A 19,115-nucleotide genomic window follows, 5' to 3' on the forward strand; every position below is an offset into this window, starting at 1 on the left:
TCCGAAATAATAGATATAGGAACCCCATGTCGAGAGACCACTTCCTTGATAAACAGCTTAGCCAAGGTCTCCGACGATATCGCTTCTTTAATGGGAAGAAACAAAGCGCTTTTTGTCAATCGGTCAACTATAACCCAAATCGAATCGAATTGGGTTCTCGCCGTTTTAGGTAACTTTGTAATGAAATCCATGGTAATGTGCTCCCATTTCCATTTCGGGATTTCTAACGGTTGTAATTTACCATACGGCTTTTGGTGTTCGGCTTTTACTTGCAAACACGTGACGCATTGCTCAACATACTTCACAACATCACGCTTCATGCCCGGCCACCAATAATCTTTCTTCAAGTCAAGATACATTTTCGTCGCGCCCGGATGAATGGAGTATTTTGACTTATGTGCTTCATCAAGTAGCACTCGTCGGTAATCACCCATCTTAGGCACCCACACCCTTCCTTGGAAGGACAACAAACCACGCGGACCCATAGTAATAAACTTCGTTCGGCCCACGATTCGCTCCGTATGCTTGTTGTGAACATAAGCCTCTATTTGAATCTCACCAAGCTTTTCAAGAAAATCGTTGGTAATAATCAAACGTAACGACCCCACTTTTATCGCCGGATGTTGACTCTTTCGACTCAACGCATCCGCGACCACATTCGCCTTACCCGGATGATAAAGTATCTCACAATCGTAGTCTTTCACCACATCCATCCACCTACGTTGGCGATAATTCAAATCTCGTTGATTAAAGAGATGTTTCAAACTCTTATGATCCGAATAAATCGTACACTTGACACCATACAAGTAATGGCGCCAAATTTTCAACGCATGCACTACCGCCGCCAACTCAAGATCATGAGTCGGATATCTCATTTCGTGTTCTTTTAATTGTCGAGAGGCATAAGCGATGACTTTACCTCTTATTAGAACACACCCGAGTCCATTTAAAGACGCATCACAATAGACCGTCATGTCTTCTACACCTTCCGGCAACACTAACACCGGAGCTTGACACAACTTCTCTTTTAACAATTGAAAAGCAATTTCTTGCTCGTTCTCCCAATTAAATCTCGTGTTCTTTCTCGTCAACTTCGTCAATGGAGAAGCAATCTTGGAAAAGTCTTGGATAAACCGACGATAATAACCGGCCAATCCGAGAAAACTTCGAATTTCCGTAGGCGTAGTCGGTCGTCCCCAACTCTTTACCGTCTCGATCTTCCCCGGATCTACTTGAATACCATTCTCATTCACAATATGACCAAGGAATTGAACTTCCCTTAGCCAAAATTCACATTTGGAGAACTTTGCATACAACTTCTCCTTTCGTAGCGTCTTCAATACTTCACGCAAATGATGTTCATGTTCGTTCATACTTTTCGAGTAGACTAGTATGTCGTCAATGAACACTATTACCGACTTGTCCAACATAGGTTGGCACACTCGGTTCATAAGATCCATGAATGCCGCCGGTGCATTCGTAAGACCAAAGGGCATAACTACAAACTCGTAATGCTCGTAACGCGTTCGAAAAGCCGTCTTCTCTATGTCTTCCTCGCGGACCCGCATTTGGTGATAGCCGGACCGTAGGTCGATCTTAGAGAAATACGTTGCACCTTGAAGTTGATCAAATAAATCGTCAATCCTAGGTAATGGATAACGATTCTTGATCGTCACTTTATTCAACTCACGGTAATCAATGCACATACGCATACTACCATCTTTCTTCTTCACAAATAACACCGGAGCGCCCCATGGCGAAGCACTCGGTCGAATAAAACCCTTCTCGAGCAACTCTTGGGTTTGATTTAACAACTCTTGCATTTCCGTTGGTGCTAAACGATAAGGAGTTTTAGCAATGGGAGTAGCTCCCGGAACCAACTCAATGCGAAACTCAACCTGTCTTTCCGCCGGAACACCCGGTAATTCGTCCGGAAAAACGTCTTCGAATTCACTAACAACTGGAATTTCACGAATAGGTGGTGGCTCATCACGAGTATCAACAACATGGGCAAGAAAAGCCATGCCACCACTAACAAGAAAACGACGTGCCCGTGCAAAAGAACATATCGGCACAAGTCTTCTTCGTTTATCGCCGTGAATAACTAACTCTCCCCCACTTGGGGTCTTCACGCGGATAAATTTATCATGGCATGCAATATCGGCTCTATTCCGATCGAGCCAATCCATGCCAACAACGATATCAAAATCGCCCAACGTCATAGGGATAAGATCAATTTTAAAGTTTTCGGCACCAAAAACAACGTCACAGTTCTTGCACACATCAACCACTAGCACCGTATTGCCGGCCGCTATTTTGACTTCTACCGGATGACTTAACTTAGCTAACGGTCTATCAAGTTTAGGCACAAATTTTGGAGATACAAACGACAAATTTGCACCGCTATCAAATAAAATCCTTGCTGGATTAGAGTTAACCATAAAAGTACCTGAGACAACATCGTGGGATTGCTTGGCTTCGTCATTCGTCATCAAATAGTTTCGCCCTCGAGCCGTACCCGCCGACTTCTCTAGCCTTTTAACATTATCGTTGTTCAAATCGGGACACTCTGACTTTCGGTGTCCTTCTTTGTTGCAATTAAAACAAGTGAGCTTGTTTGTTGAATTTGGCTTCGGACAATCTCGAGCCATATGTCCACGTACCCCACAATTGTAGCAAGTAGGGACAAAGTTCCCAAAACCACCGGTAGCGCCCTTCTTCACACTATTGACACTTTCGGAACCCTTTTTGTTCTTGTTCTTCTTATTTGAAAAATTCGAATGACTCGAACCTTCAAACTTTCTTTTTGAAAAAGTGAAATCGCTTTTTCTTGGAACCTCCGGCTCAAAATCCCGAGCCAACTCGTATAGTTCTTCAAAAGTCTTAGCCATCCCCCGACTAATCTTACCCTTGAACTCGTCATTCAAAGTACGATAAAAATCCTTCATTAGCTTGTGATCATCACTAACATATTCCGGGCAAAAACGAGTCTTTGCCAAGAAGGTAGACTTGAGAGTAACCAAGTCCATTGAACCTTGTTGCAAATTGTGCAACTCGTCCCGGATTCTATCGAGGTCGGAAGAAGTTCGGAATTCTTTGAAGAATTCCTTCTTAAACTCCTCCCACGTCAAGCTCATGCATTGTTCCTCACCATATAATTGGATTTTATCATCCCACCACAACTTCGCCTCTTCTCATAACATGCTAGAACCATACCTTGCCTTCTTCTCGGGAGGACATTCCGCGGTACGGAAAGCTCCCTCGATATCGGAAATCCAACATGTGCTTTTCAACGGATCTCGTACTCCATTAAACATCGGAGGTTGAGCATCCTTGAAGTTTTTGTAGTGGAAATCTCGCCTTCCATGACCACCATTACCATCACCCCCTTCACCACGAGGATGAATGTTTCTAGCTTCTAATGCCTCCTCGATTGCGGCATTCATTCGCTCATTTATCATTTCGGTTACTTGCCCATCAACCGATTCTTGAAAAACCTTTTGGACATCCTCAAGGAATTCCGCTCTTTGCCTTTTAATAATGGCCTCAACCTTGGCCGTGAACCCGGCGTCTTCACTAGTACCTCCGCCGTTAATATCATGACCGTTTCTCATCTTCATTCTATAAGATGGAAAAGATTAAACAACGAATCGATAGGACTTAACACATAAGTATATACATATACACCACACTACCCCATCTTGCTCAACAATCGTCGTACATCGCTTGTTTGACACGATTTGAACCCGTAACAATGGTAGCTAATCATTGTTACGCGAGCACATCGCATTAACTTGCTAGTACAACGTCTATCTCACTTGGTGATTTGCTAAACACAACACAAAACAATTAGTGCAAGGTTAGTTCACATAAACCTAAGCACTAACCGATCCCCGGTCCGACCCGCCTCCTACAAGTCCCGCATAAAGCGCATACACAATAAAGTCTAAGTCTAGGCACCTATCTCAAGTCGCCTAAATCCCTTAGACCATGCTCTGATACCACTTGATACAACCCAACCCGTATTCCATACGATAATTTTTTTTTTTATATAATAATAATATACATTTACGCGCCAATTAAATGTGTAAACCATTTCACACGTTTCGTTAAAACATACATCAAGTTTAGTGTTTACAAAAGGCACGAAGGCCATTAATAAATGTGATACAAGTTTCACCTACTACAAATGACAGTTTATAATCCAAACGACACATGAGCATGGTTTGGGACTAAACTACCCAAAACGTTAGGCCAACTTCAAAAAGCCAACACCACAAGCACTCCCCGACAACGTAAGCGGGAGACCACTAGTCCAAACGTATGCCCTTACCCTTGTCCAAGCCGGAACCTAAAAAAAATGATAAACAACGAGAGGGTAAGCAAGGCTTAGTGAGTGCAACAATTATACATACATATATATAACCTACTTACTTGCAAACACTTACCAAAACCGCATACATACTAGTTACATAATTAGCATACCTTTCACATGTATAACGCTAAGTACCACGACAACAAGGCTAGTATAACAATAGCATATAACACAACAATACAATATGCTATAATACAAGTATAACGATGATGTTCACAACATCTATAGTACTCAAAATCTCAAGGCTAGCCTAACGAATGGTATCGTCAACATCGAACTTAAAACCCATTCGCCTATAATAATGTGGTATCGTCAACACCGAACTTTAAACCCACATATGAGGTATCGTCAACATCGAACTTTAAACCCTCATCCAACGTCACTACTATAGTCGTATGGCATCGTCAACATCGAACTCAAATTCCATACGTTTATATTAATGTGGTATCGTCAACAACGAACTTTAAACCCACATATATACTCTAGGGTACGGTATCGTCAACAACGAACTTTAAACCCTTACCCCACAAATAAATAAATCATATATATACATATATAATTATTCCACTCACCTTGTCACAAGGATGATGATCTAGTACTTCCGAGCTTCAACGCAATGTACCTAAATCATTAAGTGCACATTCAATTTCACAACTAGTGGGATTAACCACAATACTCTCACTTGAGCATTTAATGACCCAAATTGCATTAAATGACTCAACTACTCACAACCGCCCATAAATGGCCAAGTCTCGACTTAAATCACTAAGACTAGTGAATCAAGGTCTATTAACTTCAATTAACACAAAACTTAGGGTAATCCATACCCATTTCATCTAATTAGGTCAACTAGTACATTTTGACCCATTTTACATTACTTAGACTCATAATCAAGTCAAACTTACCCATTTACACTTCTTTCATAATTCTTAAAGTGCATTAGTGACTAACACACCAATTGGCACTTACAACCTCAAATCACAAGGCCAAAACCCTAGATTATGGCTATTAGGGTTTCATTGCAACAACATAACCCAAACTCGCCCATTTTACCACCAAATGGGTCTTACAAATCTCTAGTACCCAAACCCTAGTCATTAACCAATTAAAACTCAAAACTTAGAGTTAGAACTTACCGAGACTATCTTCTTGTAGCTAGTAACAAGGAGAACAACTTTAAATCTCGCTCCTAGGTTCGATTCACAAATCTCCAACTTCAAATCTCAAGATCAAGCTAGGTGGGTTTTGTGTTTTGGGAGAGAAATAGGAAAGAAAATAGAAAGGAAAATGAAATAAATGAGTATGTGGTTGAGAGTTAAAGCTCCCATCAGATCCACATATGAATTTACCATTTTACCCCTTAAAATCCCTTAAATTGAGCTAAAATCCGAATCTGTCCAGCAGAATTGCCGCGGCGCGGCCCCAAATGTCGCGGCGCGACATATCGAAGGAAAATGAACCCTTCTTAACCCAACTTCTGATCTTGATTTGCTTTATGTGTCGCGGCGCGGCCTTCTATGCCGCGGCGCGGCATTTAACTAAGTTTTCGAGCTGTCTTAATACTTTTTCTGAAATTGGTTAGCGTTGTTTGTCGCGGCACGACAAAGGCCTCCGCGGCACGGCATTAGCCGTCACCTGACCACTTCGACTATGAAAAACCAAATATCAATTTATACGACTTTTAAGCTTCGTTCACGCTTCTCTTATACACTAAACTCCAACTTTAAGCCCCACAAGACTTAATACCTCACCTAAACCATGTGTATACTCGTACACCTATACATTCTCATGCGTAATATAATAATTAACACTTTGAAGCGTTTAAACACATATACGAGCAATATATAATGTTCTAAATCAATAAAATAAGTACCTTAAGACACGTACGGGAAAACGGGATGTTACAACACTCCCCCACTTGAATCGGAGCGCGTCCTCGCGATCCAAGCCGCGTGACAAGAAGGAAGATAAACCAACACAAACTCTTCGGGATCCCAAGTGAACTCGGAACCCTTACTACGACGCCATTGAACTTTAAAAGTCCTTACCTCTTTATGTCTCAACCTTTTGACCTTCTCATCAAGTATGGCAATCGGTTCCTCAGTATATTCTAACTTATTGTTTAGCTCGATCTCGTCTAAAGGCACCCAAGATGAATCATCCACAAGACACTTACGGAGGTGGGAAACATGAAATGTATTATGGATCCCCGCAAGCTCTTCGGGTAATTCCAAACGATACGCGACTTCACCAACACGAGCTAAAACCTTAAACGGTCCAATAAACCGAGGAGCTAACTTTCCTCATTTCTGGAATCGAATAATACCTTTCCATGGCAAAACCTTAAGCATCACCATGTCACCTTCTTGGAATTCGATCGTTCGTCTACGTTTGTCGGCATACGACTTTTGCCTATCTTGAGCCTTTTTCAAATGCTCTCGAATCACAGTAATCTTACTATTCGTCTCTAAGACCAAATCGGTACTCCCGATTTCCTTTTGTCCCACTTCACCCCAACAAATCGGAGTTCGACACCTTCGTCCATAAAGCATCTCATACGGTGGCATCCCGATACTAGTATGATAACTATTATTGTAGGAGAATTCCACCAAAGGTAAATGCTCGTCCCAACTACCACCGAAATTAATAATACACGCCCGTAACATATCTTCCAATGTTTGATTTGTACGTTCGGTTTGACCATCCGTTTGAGGATGATATGCCGTGCTCAACTTCAATTGCGTACCCATATCTTCATGAAACTTTTCCCAAAACCGAGATGTAAAACGGGTATCTCGATCCGAAATAATAGATATAGGAACCCCATGTCGAGAGACCACTTCCTTGATAAACAGCTTAGCCAAGGTCTCCGACGATATCGCTTCTTTAATGGGAAGAAACAAAGCGCTTTTTGTCAATCGGTCAACTATAACCCAAATCGAATCGAATTGGGTTCTCGCCGTTTTAGGTAACTTTGTAATGAAATCCATGGTAATGTGCTCCCATTTCCATTTCGGGATTTCTAACGGTTGTAATTTACCATACGGCTTTTGGTGTTCGGCTTTTACTTGCAAACACGTGACGCATTGCTCAACATACTTCACAACATCACGCTTCATGCCCGGCCACCAATAATCTTTCTTCAAGTCAAGATACATTTTCGTCGCGCCCGGATGAATGGAGTATTTTGACTTATGTGCTTCATCAAGTAGCACTCGTCGGTAATCACCCATCTTAGGCACCCACACCCTTCCTTGGAAGGACAACAAACCACGCGGACCCATAGTAATAAACTCCGTTCGGCCCACGATTCGCTCCGTATGCTTGTTGTGAACATAAGCCTCTATTTGAATCTCACCAAGCTTTTCAAGAAAATCGTTGGTAATAATCAAACGTAACGACCCCACTTTTATCGCCGGATGTTGACTCTTTCGACTCAACGCATCCGCGACCACATTCGCCTTACCCGGATGATAAAGTATCTCACAATCGTAGTCTTTCACCACATCCATCCACCTACGTTGGCGATAATTCAAATCTCGTTGATTAAAGAGATGTTTCAAACTCTTATGATCCGAATAAATCGTACACTTGACACCATACAAGTAATGGCGCCAAATTTTCAACGCATGCACTACCGCCGCCAACTCAAGATCATGAGTCGGATATCTCATTTCGTGTTCTTTTAATTGTCGAGAGGCATAAGCGATGACTTTACCTCTTTGCATTAGAACACACCCGAGTCCATTTAAAGACGCATCACAATAGACCGTCATGTCTTCTACACCTTCCGGCAACACTAACACCGGAGCTTGACACAACTTCTCTTTTAACAATTGAAAAGCAATTTCTTGCTCGTTCTCCCAATTAAATCTCGTGTTCTTTCTCGTCAACTTCGTCAATGGAGAAGCAATCTTGGAAAAGTCTTGGATAAACCGACGATAATAACCGGCCAATCCGAGAAAACTTCGGATTTCCGTAGGCGTAGTCGGTCGTCCCCAACTCTTCACCGTCTCGATCTTCCCCGAATCTACTTGAATACCATTCTCATTCACAATATGACCAAGGAATTGAACTTCCCTTAGCCAAAATTCACATTTGGAGAACTTTGCATACAACTTCTCCTTTCGTAGCGTCTTCAATACTTCACGCAAATGATGTTCATGTTCGTTCATACTTTTCGAGTAGACTAGTATGTCGTCAATGAACACTATTACCGACTTGTCCAACATAGGTTGGCACACTCGGTTCATAAGATCCATGAATGCCGCCGGTGCATTCGTAAGACCAAAGGGCATAACTACAAACTCGTAATGCTCGTAACGCGTTCGAAAAGCCGTCTTCTCTATGTCTTCCTCGCGGACCCGCATTTGGTGATAGCTGGACCGTAGGTCGATCTTAGAGAAATACGTTGCACCTTGAAGTTGATCAAATAAATCGTCAATCCTAGGTAATGGATAACGATTCTTGATCGTCACTTTATTCAACTCACGGTAATCAATGCACATACGCATACTACCATCTTTCTTCTTCACAAATAACACCGGAGCGCCCCACGGCGAAGCACTCGGTCGAATAAAACCCTTCTCGAGCAACTCTTGGGTTTGATTTAACAACTCTTGCATTTCCGTTGGTGCTAAACGATAAGGAGTTTTAGCAATGGGAGTAGCTCCCGGAACCAACTCAATGCGAAACTCAACCTGTCTTTCCGCCGGAACACCCGGTAATTCGTCCGGAAAAACGTCTTCGAATTCACTAACAACCGGAATTTCACGAATAGGTGGTGGCTCATCACGAGTATCAACAACATGGGCAAGAAAAGCCATGCCACCACTAACAAGAAAACGACGTGCCCGTGCAAAAGAACATATCGGCACAAGTCTTCTTCGTTTATCGCCGTGAATAACTAACTCTCCCCCACTTGGGGTCTTCACGCGGATAAATTTATCATGGCATGCAATATCGGCTCTATTCCGATCGAGCCAATCCATGCCAACAACGATATCAAAATCGCCCAACGTCATAGGGATAAGATCAATTTTAAAGTTTTCGGCACCAAAAACAACGTCACAGTTCTTGCACACATCAACCACTAGCACCGTCTTGCCGGCCGCTATTTTGACTTCTACCGGACGACTTAACTTAGCTAACGGTCTATCAAGTTTAGGCACAAATTTTGGAGATACAAACGACAAATTTGCACCGCTATCAAATAAAATCCTTGCTGGATTAGAGTTAACCATAAAAGTACCTGAGACAACATCGTGGGATTGCTTGGCTTCGTCATTCGTCATCAAATAGTTTCGCCCTCGAGCCGTACCCGCCGACTTCTCTAGCCTTTTAACATTATCGTTGTTCAAATCGGGACACTCTGACTTTCGATGTCCTTCTTTGTTGCAATTAAAACAAGTGAGCTTGTTTGTTGAATTTGGCTTCGGACAATCTCGAGCCACATGTCCACGTACCCCACAATTGTAGCAAGTAGGGACAAAGTTCCCAAAACCACCGGTAGCGCCCTTCTTCACACTATTGACACTTTCGGAACCCTTTTTGTTCTTGTTCTTCTTATTTGAAAAATTCGAATGACTCGAACCTTCAAACTTTCTTTTTGAAAAAGTGAAATCGCTTTTTCTTGGAACCTCCGGCTCAAAATCCCGAGCCAACTCGTATAGTTCTTCAAAAGTCTTAGCCATCCCCCGACTAATCTTACCCTTGAACTCGTCATTCAAAGTACGATAAAAATCCTTCATTAGCTTGTGATCATCACCAACATATTCCGGGCAAAAACGAGTCTTTGCCAAGAAGGTAGACTTGAGAGTAACCAAGTCCATTGAACCTTGTTGCAAATTGTGCAACTCGTCCCGGATTCTATCGAGGTCGGAAGAAGTTCGGAATTCTTTGAAGAATTCCTTCTTAAACTCCTCCCACGTCAAGCTCATGCATTGTTCCTCACCATATAATTGGATTTTATCATCCCACCACAACTTCGCCTCTTCTCGTAACATGCTAGAACCATACCTTGCCTTCTTCTCGGGAGGACATTCCGCGGTACGGAAAGCTCCCTCGATATCGGAAATCCAACATGTGCTTTTCAACGGATCTCGTACTCCATTAAACATCGGAGGTTGAGCATCCTTGAAGTTTTTGTAGTGGAAATCTCGCCTTCCATGACCACCATTACCATCACCCCCTTCACCACGAGGATGAATGTTTCTAGCTTCTAATGCCTCCTCGATTGCGGCATTCATTCGCTCATTTATTATTTCGGTTACTTGCCCATCAACCGATTCTTGAAAAACCTTTCGGACATCCTCAAGGAATTCTGCTCTTTGCCTTTTAATAATGGCCTCAACCTTGACCGTGAACCCGGCGTCTTCACTAGTACCTCCGCCGTTAATATCATGACCGTTTCTCATCTTCATTCTATAAGATGGAAAAGATTAAACAACGAATCGATAGGACTTAACACATAAGTATATACATATACACCACACTACCCCATCTTGCTCAACAATCGTCGTACATCGCTTGTTTGACACGATTTGAACCCGTAACAATGGTAGCTAATCATTGTTACGCGAGCACATCGCATTAACTTGCTAGTACAACATCTATCTCACTTGGTGATTTGCTAAACACAACACAAAACAATTAGTGCAAGGTTAGTTCACATAAACCTAAGCACTAACCGATCCCCGGTCCGACCCGCCTCCTACAAGTCCCGCATAAAGCGCATACACAATAAAGTCTAAGTCTAGGCACCTATCTCAAGTCGCCTAAATCCCTTAGACCATGCTCTGATACCACTTGATACAACCCAACCCGTATTCCATACGATAAATTTTTTTTTTTATATAATAATAATACACATTTACGCGCCAATTAAATGTGTAAACCATTTCACACGTTTCGTTAAAACATACATCAAGTTTAGTGTTTACAAAAGGCACGAAGGCCATTAATAAATGTGATACAAGTTTGACCTACTACAAATGACAGTTTATAATCCAAACAACACATGAGCATGGTTTGGGACTAAACTACCCAAAACGTTAGGCCAACTTCAAAAAGCCAACACCACAAGCACTCCCCGACAACGTAAGCGGGAGACCACTAGTCCAAACGTATGCCCTTACCCTTGTCCAAGCCGGAACCTAAAAAAAATGGTAAACAACGAGAGGGTAAGCAAGGCTTAGTGAGTGCAACAATTATACATACATATATATAACCTACTTACTTGCAAACACTTACCAAAACCGCATACATACTAGTTACATAATTAGCATACCTTTCACATGTATAACGCTAAGTACCACGACAACAAGGCTAGTATAACAATAGCATATAACACAACAATACAATATGCTATAATACAAGTATAACGATGATGTTCACAACATCTATAGTACTCAAAATCTCAAGGCTAGCCTAACGAATGGTATCGTCAACATCGAACTTAAAACCCATTCGCCTATAATAATGTGGTATCGTCAACACCGAACTTTAAACCCACATATGAGGTATCGTCAACATCGAACTTTAAACCCTCATCCAACGTCACTACTATAGTCGTATGGCATCGTCAACATCGAACTCAAATTCCATACGTTTATATTAATGTGGTATCGTCAACAACGAACTTTAAACCCACATATATACTCTAGGGTACGGTATCGTCAACAACGAACTTTAAACCCTTACCCCACAAATAAATAAATCATATATATACATATATAATTATTCCACTCACCTTGTCACAAGGATGATGATCTAGTACTTCCGAGCTTCAACGCAATGTACCTAAATCATTAAGTGCACATTCAATTTCACAACTAGTGGGATTAACCACAATACTCTCACTTGAGCATTTAATGACCCAAATTGCATTAAATGACTCAACTACTCACAACCGCCCATAAATGGCCAAGTCTCGACTTAAATCACTAAGACTAGTGAATCAAGGTCTATTAACTTCAATTAACACAAAACTTAGGGTAATCCATACCCATTTCATCTAATTAGGTCAACTAGTACATTTTGACCCATTTTACATTACTTAGACTCATAATCAAGTCAAACTTATCCATTTACACTTCTTTCATAATTCTTAAAGTGCATTAGTGACTAACACACCAATTTGCACTTACAACCTCAAATCACAAGGCCAAAACCCTAGATTATGGCTATTAGGGTTTCATTGCAACAACATAACCCAAACTCGCCCATGTTACCACCAAATGGGTCTTACAAATCTCTAGTACCCAAACCCTAGTCATTAACCAATTAAAACTCAAAACTTAGAGTTAGAACTTACCGAGACTATCTTCTTGTAGCTAGTAACAAGGAGAACAACTTTAAATCTCGATCCTAGGTTCGATTCACAAATCTCCAACTTCAAATCTCAAGATCAAGCTAGGTGGGTTTTGTGTTTTGGGAGAGAAATAGGAAAGAAAATAGAAAGGAAAATGAAATAAATGAGTATGTGGTTGAGAGTTAAAGCTCCCATCAGATCCACATATGAATTTACCATTTTACCCCTTAAAATCCCTTAAATTGAGCTAAAATCCGAATCTGTCCAGCAGAATTGCCGCGGCGCGGCCCCAAATGTCGCGGCGCGACATATCGAAGGAAAATGAACCCTTCTTAACCCAACTTCTGATCTTGATTTGCTTTATGTGTCGTGGCACGGCCTTCTATGCCGCGGCGCGGCATTTAACTAAGTTTTCGAGCTGTCTTAATACTTTTTCTGAAATTGGTTAGCGTTGTTTGTCACGGCGCGACAAAGGCCTCCGCGGCGCGGCATTAGCCGTCACCTGACCACTTCGACTATGAAAAACCAAATATCAATTTATACGACTTTTAAGCTTCGTTCACGCTTCTCTTATACACTAAACTCCAACTTTAAGCCCCACAAGACTTAATACCTCACCTAAACCATGTGTATACTCGTACACCTATACATTCTCATGCGTAATATAACAATTAACACTTTGAAGCGTTTAAACACATATACGAGCAATATATAATGTTCTAAATTAATAAAATAAGTACCTTAAGACACGTACGGGAAAACGGGATGTTACACCTTAGCAGCACATAAAGTTGTTCACCAAAACGTGACCGAAACTCGGAATATCAAATAACCGTAGATCTCAACCTAGAGAACATATGTTGGTCAATAAATGTCTATCAAGCTAGGTCAGGTCATAGTGTATAACAATCCTAATGCTCGAGATCGACATACAAAAGTTATCCAAAGTCGTTTCAAAAAGTCAATTTTGACAATAGTTCAACAAAACGAGACATACCTTATATAAGGATTCATTTACTCGGTTGGTAATATTCAAAAATCCAATTTATCAATCTAGTAAACAAGTTGTTTAAATCTTAATTATAGATTCAAAAGCAATTTCAATTAACGTTAATCATAATTCAGTTGATTATATCTTTTAATCCGTTCATCGAAATTATTCGATATCTAAATGAAAAGTTATTGATTTTTCGCCAGCTTTCCAAAAACATGTATATCATATACATTTTACCAATAATATATGTATTTACTTCGTGATTCATCATAACTGTTTAACGACAAAATTTAGCATACAAGCATGCATAAATATATATACTCGAGCACTAGACATGGATACACAATTAATGTATAAAAGATAAAATATGAGTGCTTATGTATCAATATTGAGATTCAATATTGTAGAAAAGTACGTAGACGCAACAGAGATGATAAACACTAGATTTGATTCACAAATATACCCTCGAACATTACCCATAACCTCCTTGACAATAACCCATAATTTCCTTATCTCTATCCCGCTCAAAAACCCATTTTGAAGGTGACACGCTCATAACCTCGTCGTACTATTTTAGGTATATATACTACTAATAATAATATTATAATAAGATTAATAATAATAATATTAATCTTAATAATAATAATAATAATAATAATAAGAATAATAAGAATAATATAAAAAAATAATAATACAGAGGAATGAATCGAGCTTTTATAGTATGTGGCCTGCTACAGTACCTCATGTGATCGCATTATTTTTCAGTGTTTTTTCCATGCGATCGCATGGCCGCCTTATCCTATTTTTGTTTGCTAGTTCGTCGACATCAAATAGTGTTTACTGTAGCAAATAGTGTTTGCTGTAGCAAATAGTGTGTTACTGTAGCAAATCACTGTAGCACTGTAGCAAAATACGGTTTCACTGTAGCAAATAGTGTTTTACTGTAGCAAATAGTGTTTTACGGTAGGAAAGTCGTTTTTACTTGTACATATATATATATACATACATATAATTGTTCATGAATCGTCGAGAGCAGTCAAATGTAATTTAATACATGAAACAGTTCTAAAATTTTAAGATTCAACTTCATAGACTTTGCTTATCGTGTCGGAAACATTAAATCATTTAAAGATAAAGTTTAAATTTGGTCAGAAATTTTCGGGTCATCACACAACTGCTGCCTCAACTAAATCGGCTACTAGTTCTGCAAAACCTTCTTCAGGGTTTTCAAACTTAGATAACTGTTTACCACAGTGTACAGCCATTCGAGCAGCCCTTGACTCAAATGCTTCAATTATTGCACTAGGGTTTAGCCACTCCGCAGCTGCATCCCATTATGGTTATTAAAACATGTAATTTTATTGTAGTACTCATTCATTAAGCACAGTTGATAACAATTATATTTTTTTAGGTCAAGTAAAAGTCCAAAGCAAATTTCAAGATGTTTTTAAGATTAGTGTTTACCAGTTTGAACAGTACAATTCTTCTCCATCAGATCTGCCACTCGACCCATATAAGCTGTTGTCCCAACAGGCTTTTTGTATCCCAGTTCCGAAACTGTCTTCACAAGAAACCGTGCAACCTAGAAAGTTTTGAACACGCAAGGCATCATAAAAATCAAATTTTCTATTTCCTCAAGGTTTGTGACAAGACTAGTGGCTAGATCAATAAAGTGAGAAGTATGTCTAGAGGTGGCAAAATGGGAGGCGTGGTAATGGGTCAAAACAGATTGCAATTGAAAAAGACTTATAAACAATTGAGAAGTCAAATTTTTTTAATTATATGATTGAAGTAGCAATATATACTAATCTTCGTTCACCATTTAAACAGTTCCTCACATACCTGTAGCATAAGAACAACGTTGTCCCCTTCATAAGTACAAGCAGGAATATAAACCGCAAATAATTCAGGAAGCCCACTACTTTCAAGGTAGCCATGACCACCACATAGTTTACTACAGAATCACAAATGTGTCGATAGCGTCAATAACACCAATAGTCTTTACTACACAATTGACCTTCGGATTTTTGTATATACATTGACATTTGAATGGTATTATATGTGCTACTTAAGGTATTAAAAACTGGTAGGTATTTCATCAAACACTTAGTAATCACTCTAAAAAACTATATATTCAGGCTAGGAACACTCTTTTAAACATATCTAGATAATTGTTGTTACTGTGTAATTGGTCAACACACTAAACAATATAGAAATTCAAACCTTTAGTGGTTGTTTTACTGTTCAATCTTGCACTGAATGTCTGAATCCATACTTATCCAGCGTCAAAACGTTTTCATGCACTACATCATCACCAAAAGTAGAACTCGTTCGATTATCATCACTAGTTGTAATTTTTCAAAGTAAATAACATCAACCACTATATCAAAAAGGTTATGGTTAGAAAGTGATGAAAACTGAATATGAATGTATAAAAAAACTGCCCATCCATGACAAACTATATTGTAGTGTTGCAAAAAAAAATCTTATTTAGTTGAGTAAAAACACTACTTAATCAATCTGAATTGTTTAAAAGCACAAATCTAATAAGTTATGTAACTCTTTATATACCTGCTAGTGTAGTGTTTCTTGCAAGTTATATTGTAGAACAAACTTGAGATTCTTGTTAACAGAATATTGGTTAACAGAAAATTTGATTTACATCGTTAACAGAAATACAAAACAGATAAGCAGTGTTATCTAATTGGTTTGTAAAACATAAATTGGTGGTTGGATTTATAACCTTCTTTGATAAAAAGGATAACTCATTGGAACAAGTCAACTGCTTTCTCTTGTTTCTTGTCTCGATCATATCATCCGAACTATGTGTCTCCAACATCATTATCAAATCATTTAGTTCTGCAAGTGTATGTCGAGGATATAATGAGGAGAGCTATGTGATAATGAGAATGAGCTGTGAGCAAAGGAACCTTCTGTGTTATTTTATATAATGAGGGTATTTTAGACATGGAGTTTATGTCAAGTTGATTTATTAGCTAATTTTTTAGTGGATGATTAAGGGCCGTTGGATCAAGGGGTATTATAATGTAATTTTCTAATCTAATGGTAATAAAGAGAGTTTTGAAAATATTTATTAGCTAATCGAGACTCTCTTTTAATGTGTATATATATGGTGATAAATTGTGGTAAATGGTGTCAAAATCCTATTGGCTCCCACCATCAATTTTTACTATTAACACCACTGTAGAACTGTAGCACCCAAAAAAACCGGCCGACCTGATTCCTTGGGTAATTGACAATTTTGCCCTCATACCCAATCCTCTAAACACCGTCACTTTATCCCGTCACCCTATTTCTTTCACGTTCTAGCACGTTCATATGTTTACCCTTCAATTAGGGTTTTGGAAATTTTGCCATGCCCCATGGTTTACTCAGGTGATTGTCCTACTTTTTAATAATTGTGTGACGATATTTATTCAGCATACCGATTTACATATTCTCTTTCTTTCTCTTTCGAAACCTGTAAAGAAATTGGGGTTTATTACCGTTTATGTAGTGTGGCGATGGTTTCTATTCATCGAACGGAATTGATATCGACATATTGATATATTAGTATTGCTGGTATACTTTTCTCCTTTGTTATAAAACCTGGACGCAAAATTTGGCTTTTTAGCGGCGACTATAACCAATTTCTGCTTTTTTGGATCGGAATACGAATGTTAATTCAACGGTATGTTATTTCTGAATGTTATGCCTTTTTTTAATTGCGTTTCTAGGTTGCTGTTTAAAAGTTGTCATCTTTTTATGTTTATCTAATTTTCATAGGTTGAATGGTGGGATTCAGTTGGTGTTTTATAAGGTTGATGTATTGGCAAGGCAACATTTATGTTGCAGCTATACTCAATCGTTGTTGCAGCAACAATGCTCTTATATTATCCCTATTACTAATTTATATAGTTACTACTGGACCCTGTGGAGTTACTATAGCGATTGTCCTGCGTTGTCTTTTTACAAATTACAATCTGATGATGATTTTCTGAGAATAATCTTGCATTGAGGAATAAAATCTTGAGTATTGGCAGAGCAACATTTCGGTTGCAGCCATACTCAATCGTGTTTTCAGACAATACCTTTGTTTGCTTTTAGGAAGTTTCACTGTTAATTTGGCTGCCATTTTTAGACAATATAGTAAATATATTGCTAAGTGATTGAAACTGCACAATTTTTAAAATAAAGGCTATGATGATTAATACGTTGGAAGTTGGCAAAGCAAAGAGAAAGAATGTGTGCGCATATTGGCAGGGCAACCTACAGGTTGCAGCCATGGTGATTCGCATTCCTTTGCTTCGTTTAATATATATCTGAGCCTGATTCTAAAGGCTGTGATGATTAATACGTTGAAGTTGGTGAAGCAATGAGAAAGAATGCGTGCGCATCTTGGTGGAGCAACCTGCAGGTTGAAGCCATGGCGATTTATCTTCCATGCTTCGTTTTGATATACATATATATATATATATATATATATATATATATATATATATATATATATATATATATATATATATATCTGAGCCTTATTCTTTCTTTTTTTAAATACAAAATATATATTCTAATGACTTTGTTAAGTTTTGGTCGTGTTTAATATTCTTACACAATTTGCAAGTGTTAAAATTGTATGTGAAATTTTTTAACTCAATTTCGTTTCGCATTCTCTGATCGGTTTAATGGTGGTGAGGGTGTGGTTGGCAGTTGTGGTTGTATAAACGGTGACTGTGATAATCGTTGTTCTTTAAGGGATAGTTAGGATTTGTCATGTTTCTTGACGAGGCAACACTTGGAAGGCATAAAATAAATGCAACTCTATGTGTTTGTAGCCATGGCCTGTTTTGAATCATCTTTTGTCTCGAATTTCGTATATGAGCCTGCCCAACTTTTTGTTAGAAATTCCCTTACATTAAAATTCATAGTTAGTGGTTTCATGATTTAATGACCCGTCCTAATCCATCTGGACGAATACATTACATTTGGTTACATCGCGAGATACTTGACCTCTATATGATACATTTTACAAACATTGCATTCGTTTTTAAAAGATAAACTTTCATTACATCGAAAGTTGACGGCATGCATACCATTTCATAATATATCCGACTACGATTGACTTAATAATAATCTTGATGAAGTCAATGACTCGAATGCAACATCTTTTGAAATATGTCATGAATGACTCCAAGTAATTTCTCTAAAGTGAGCAAATACACAGCGGAAGATTTCTTTCATACCTGAGAATAAACATGCTTTAAAGTGTCAACCAAAAGGTTGGTGAGTTTATTAGTTTATCGTAATCAATCATTTTCATAATTTTAATAGACCACAAGATTTCATTTTATAGATAACCATACACTCGCAAGTGTATAAAAATCATTCGTATGATGAACACCTGGTAACCGACATTAACATAATGCATATGGAAT

General features: G+C 39.0%; 1 protein-coding gene across 1 annotated transcript; it reads right to left on the reverse strand.

The window, feature by feature from the left end:
* Positions 1 to 14,846: 14,846 nt before the first annotated feature.
* LOC139842930 (peroxisomal acyl-coenzyme A oxidase 1-like) lies at positions 14,847 to 16,496 on the reverse strand. Its single transcript, XM_071833029.1, has 4 exons — positions 16,252 to 16,496; positions 15,523 to 16,060; positions 15,145 to 15,262; positions 14,847 to 15,004 (listed from the first exon to the last, which is right to left on the reverse strand). The coding sequence occupies exons 2-4, from the start codon at positions 15,529 to 15,531 to the stop codon at positions 14,847 to 14,849; spliced, it is 285 nt and encodes a 94-aa protein (XP_071689130.1). The 5' UTR covers positions 15,532 to 16,060; positions 16,252 to 16,496.
* Between the last annotated feature and the right edge of the window lie 2,619 nt (positions 16,497 to 19,115).

The sequence above is a fragment of the Rutidosis leptorrhynchoides genome, chromosome 4 (genome assembly GCF_046630445.1).
Source record: "Rutidosis leptorrhynchoides isolate AG116_Rl617_1_P2 chromosome 4, CSIRO_AGI_Rlap_v1, whole genome shotgun sequence".
NCBI classification, from domain to species: Eukaryota; Viridiplantae; Streptophyta; class Magnoliopsida; order Asterales; family Asteraceae; genus Rutidosis; species Rutidosis leptorrhynchoides.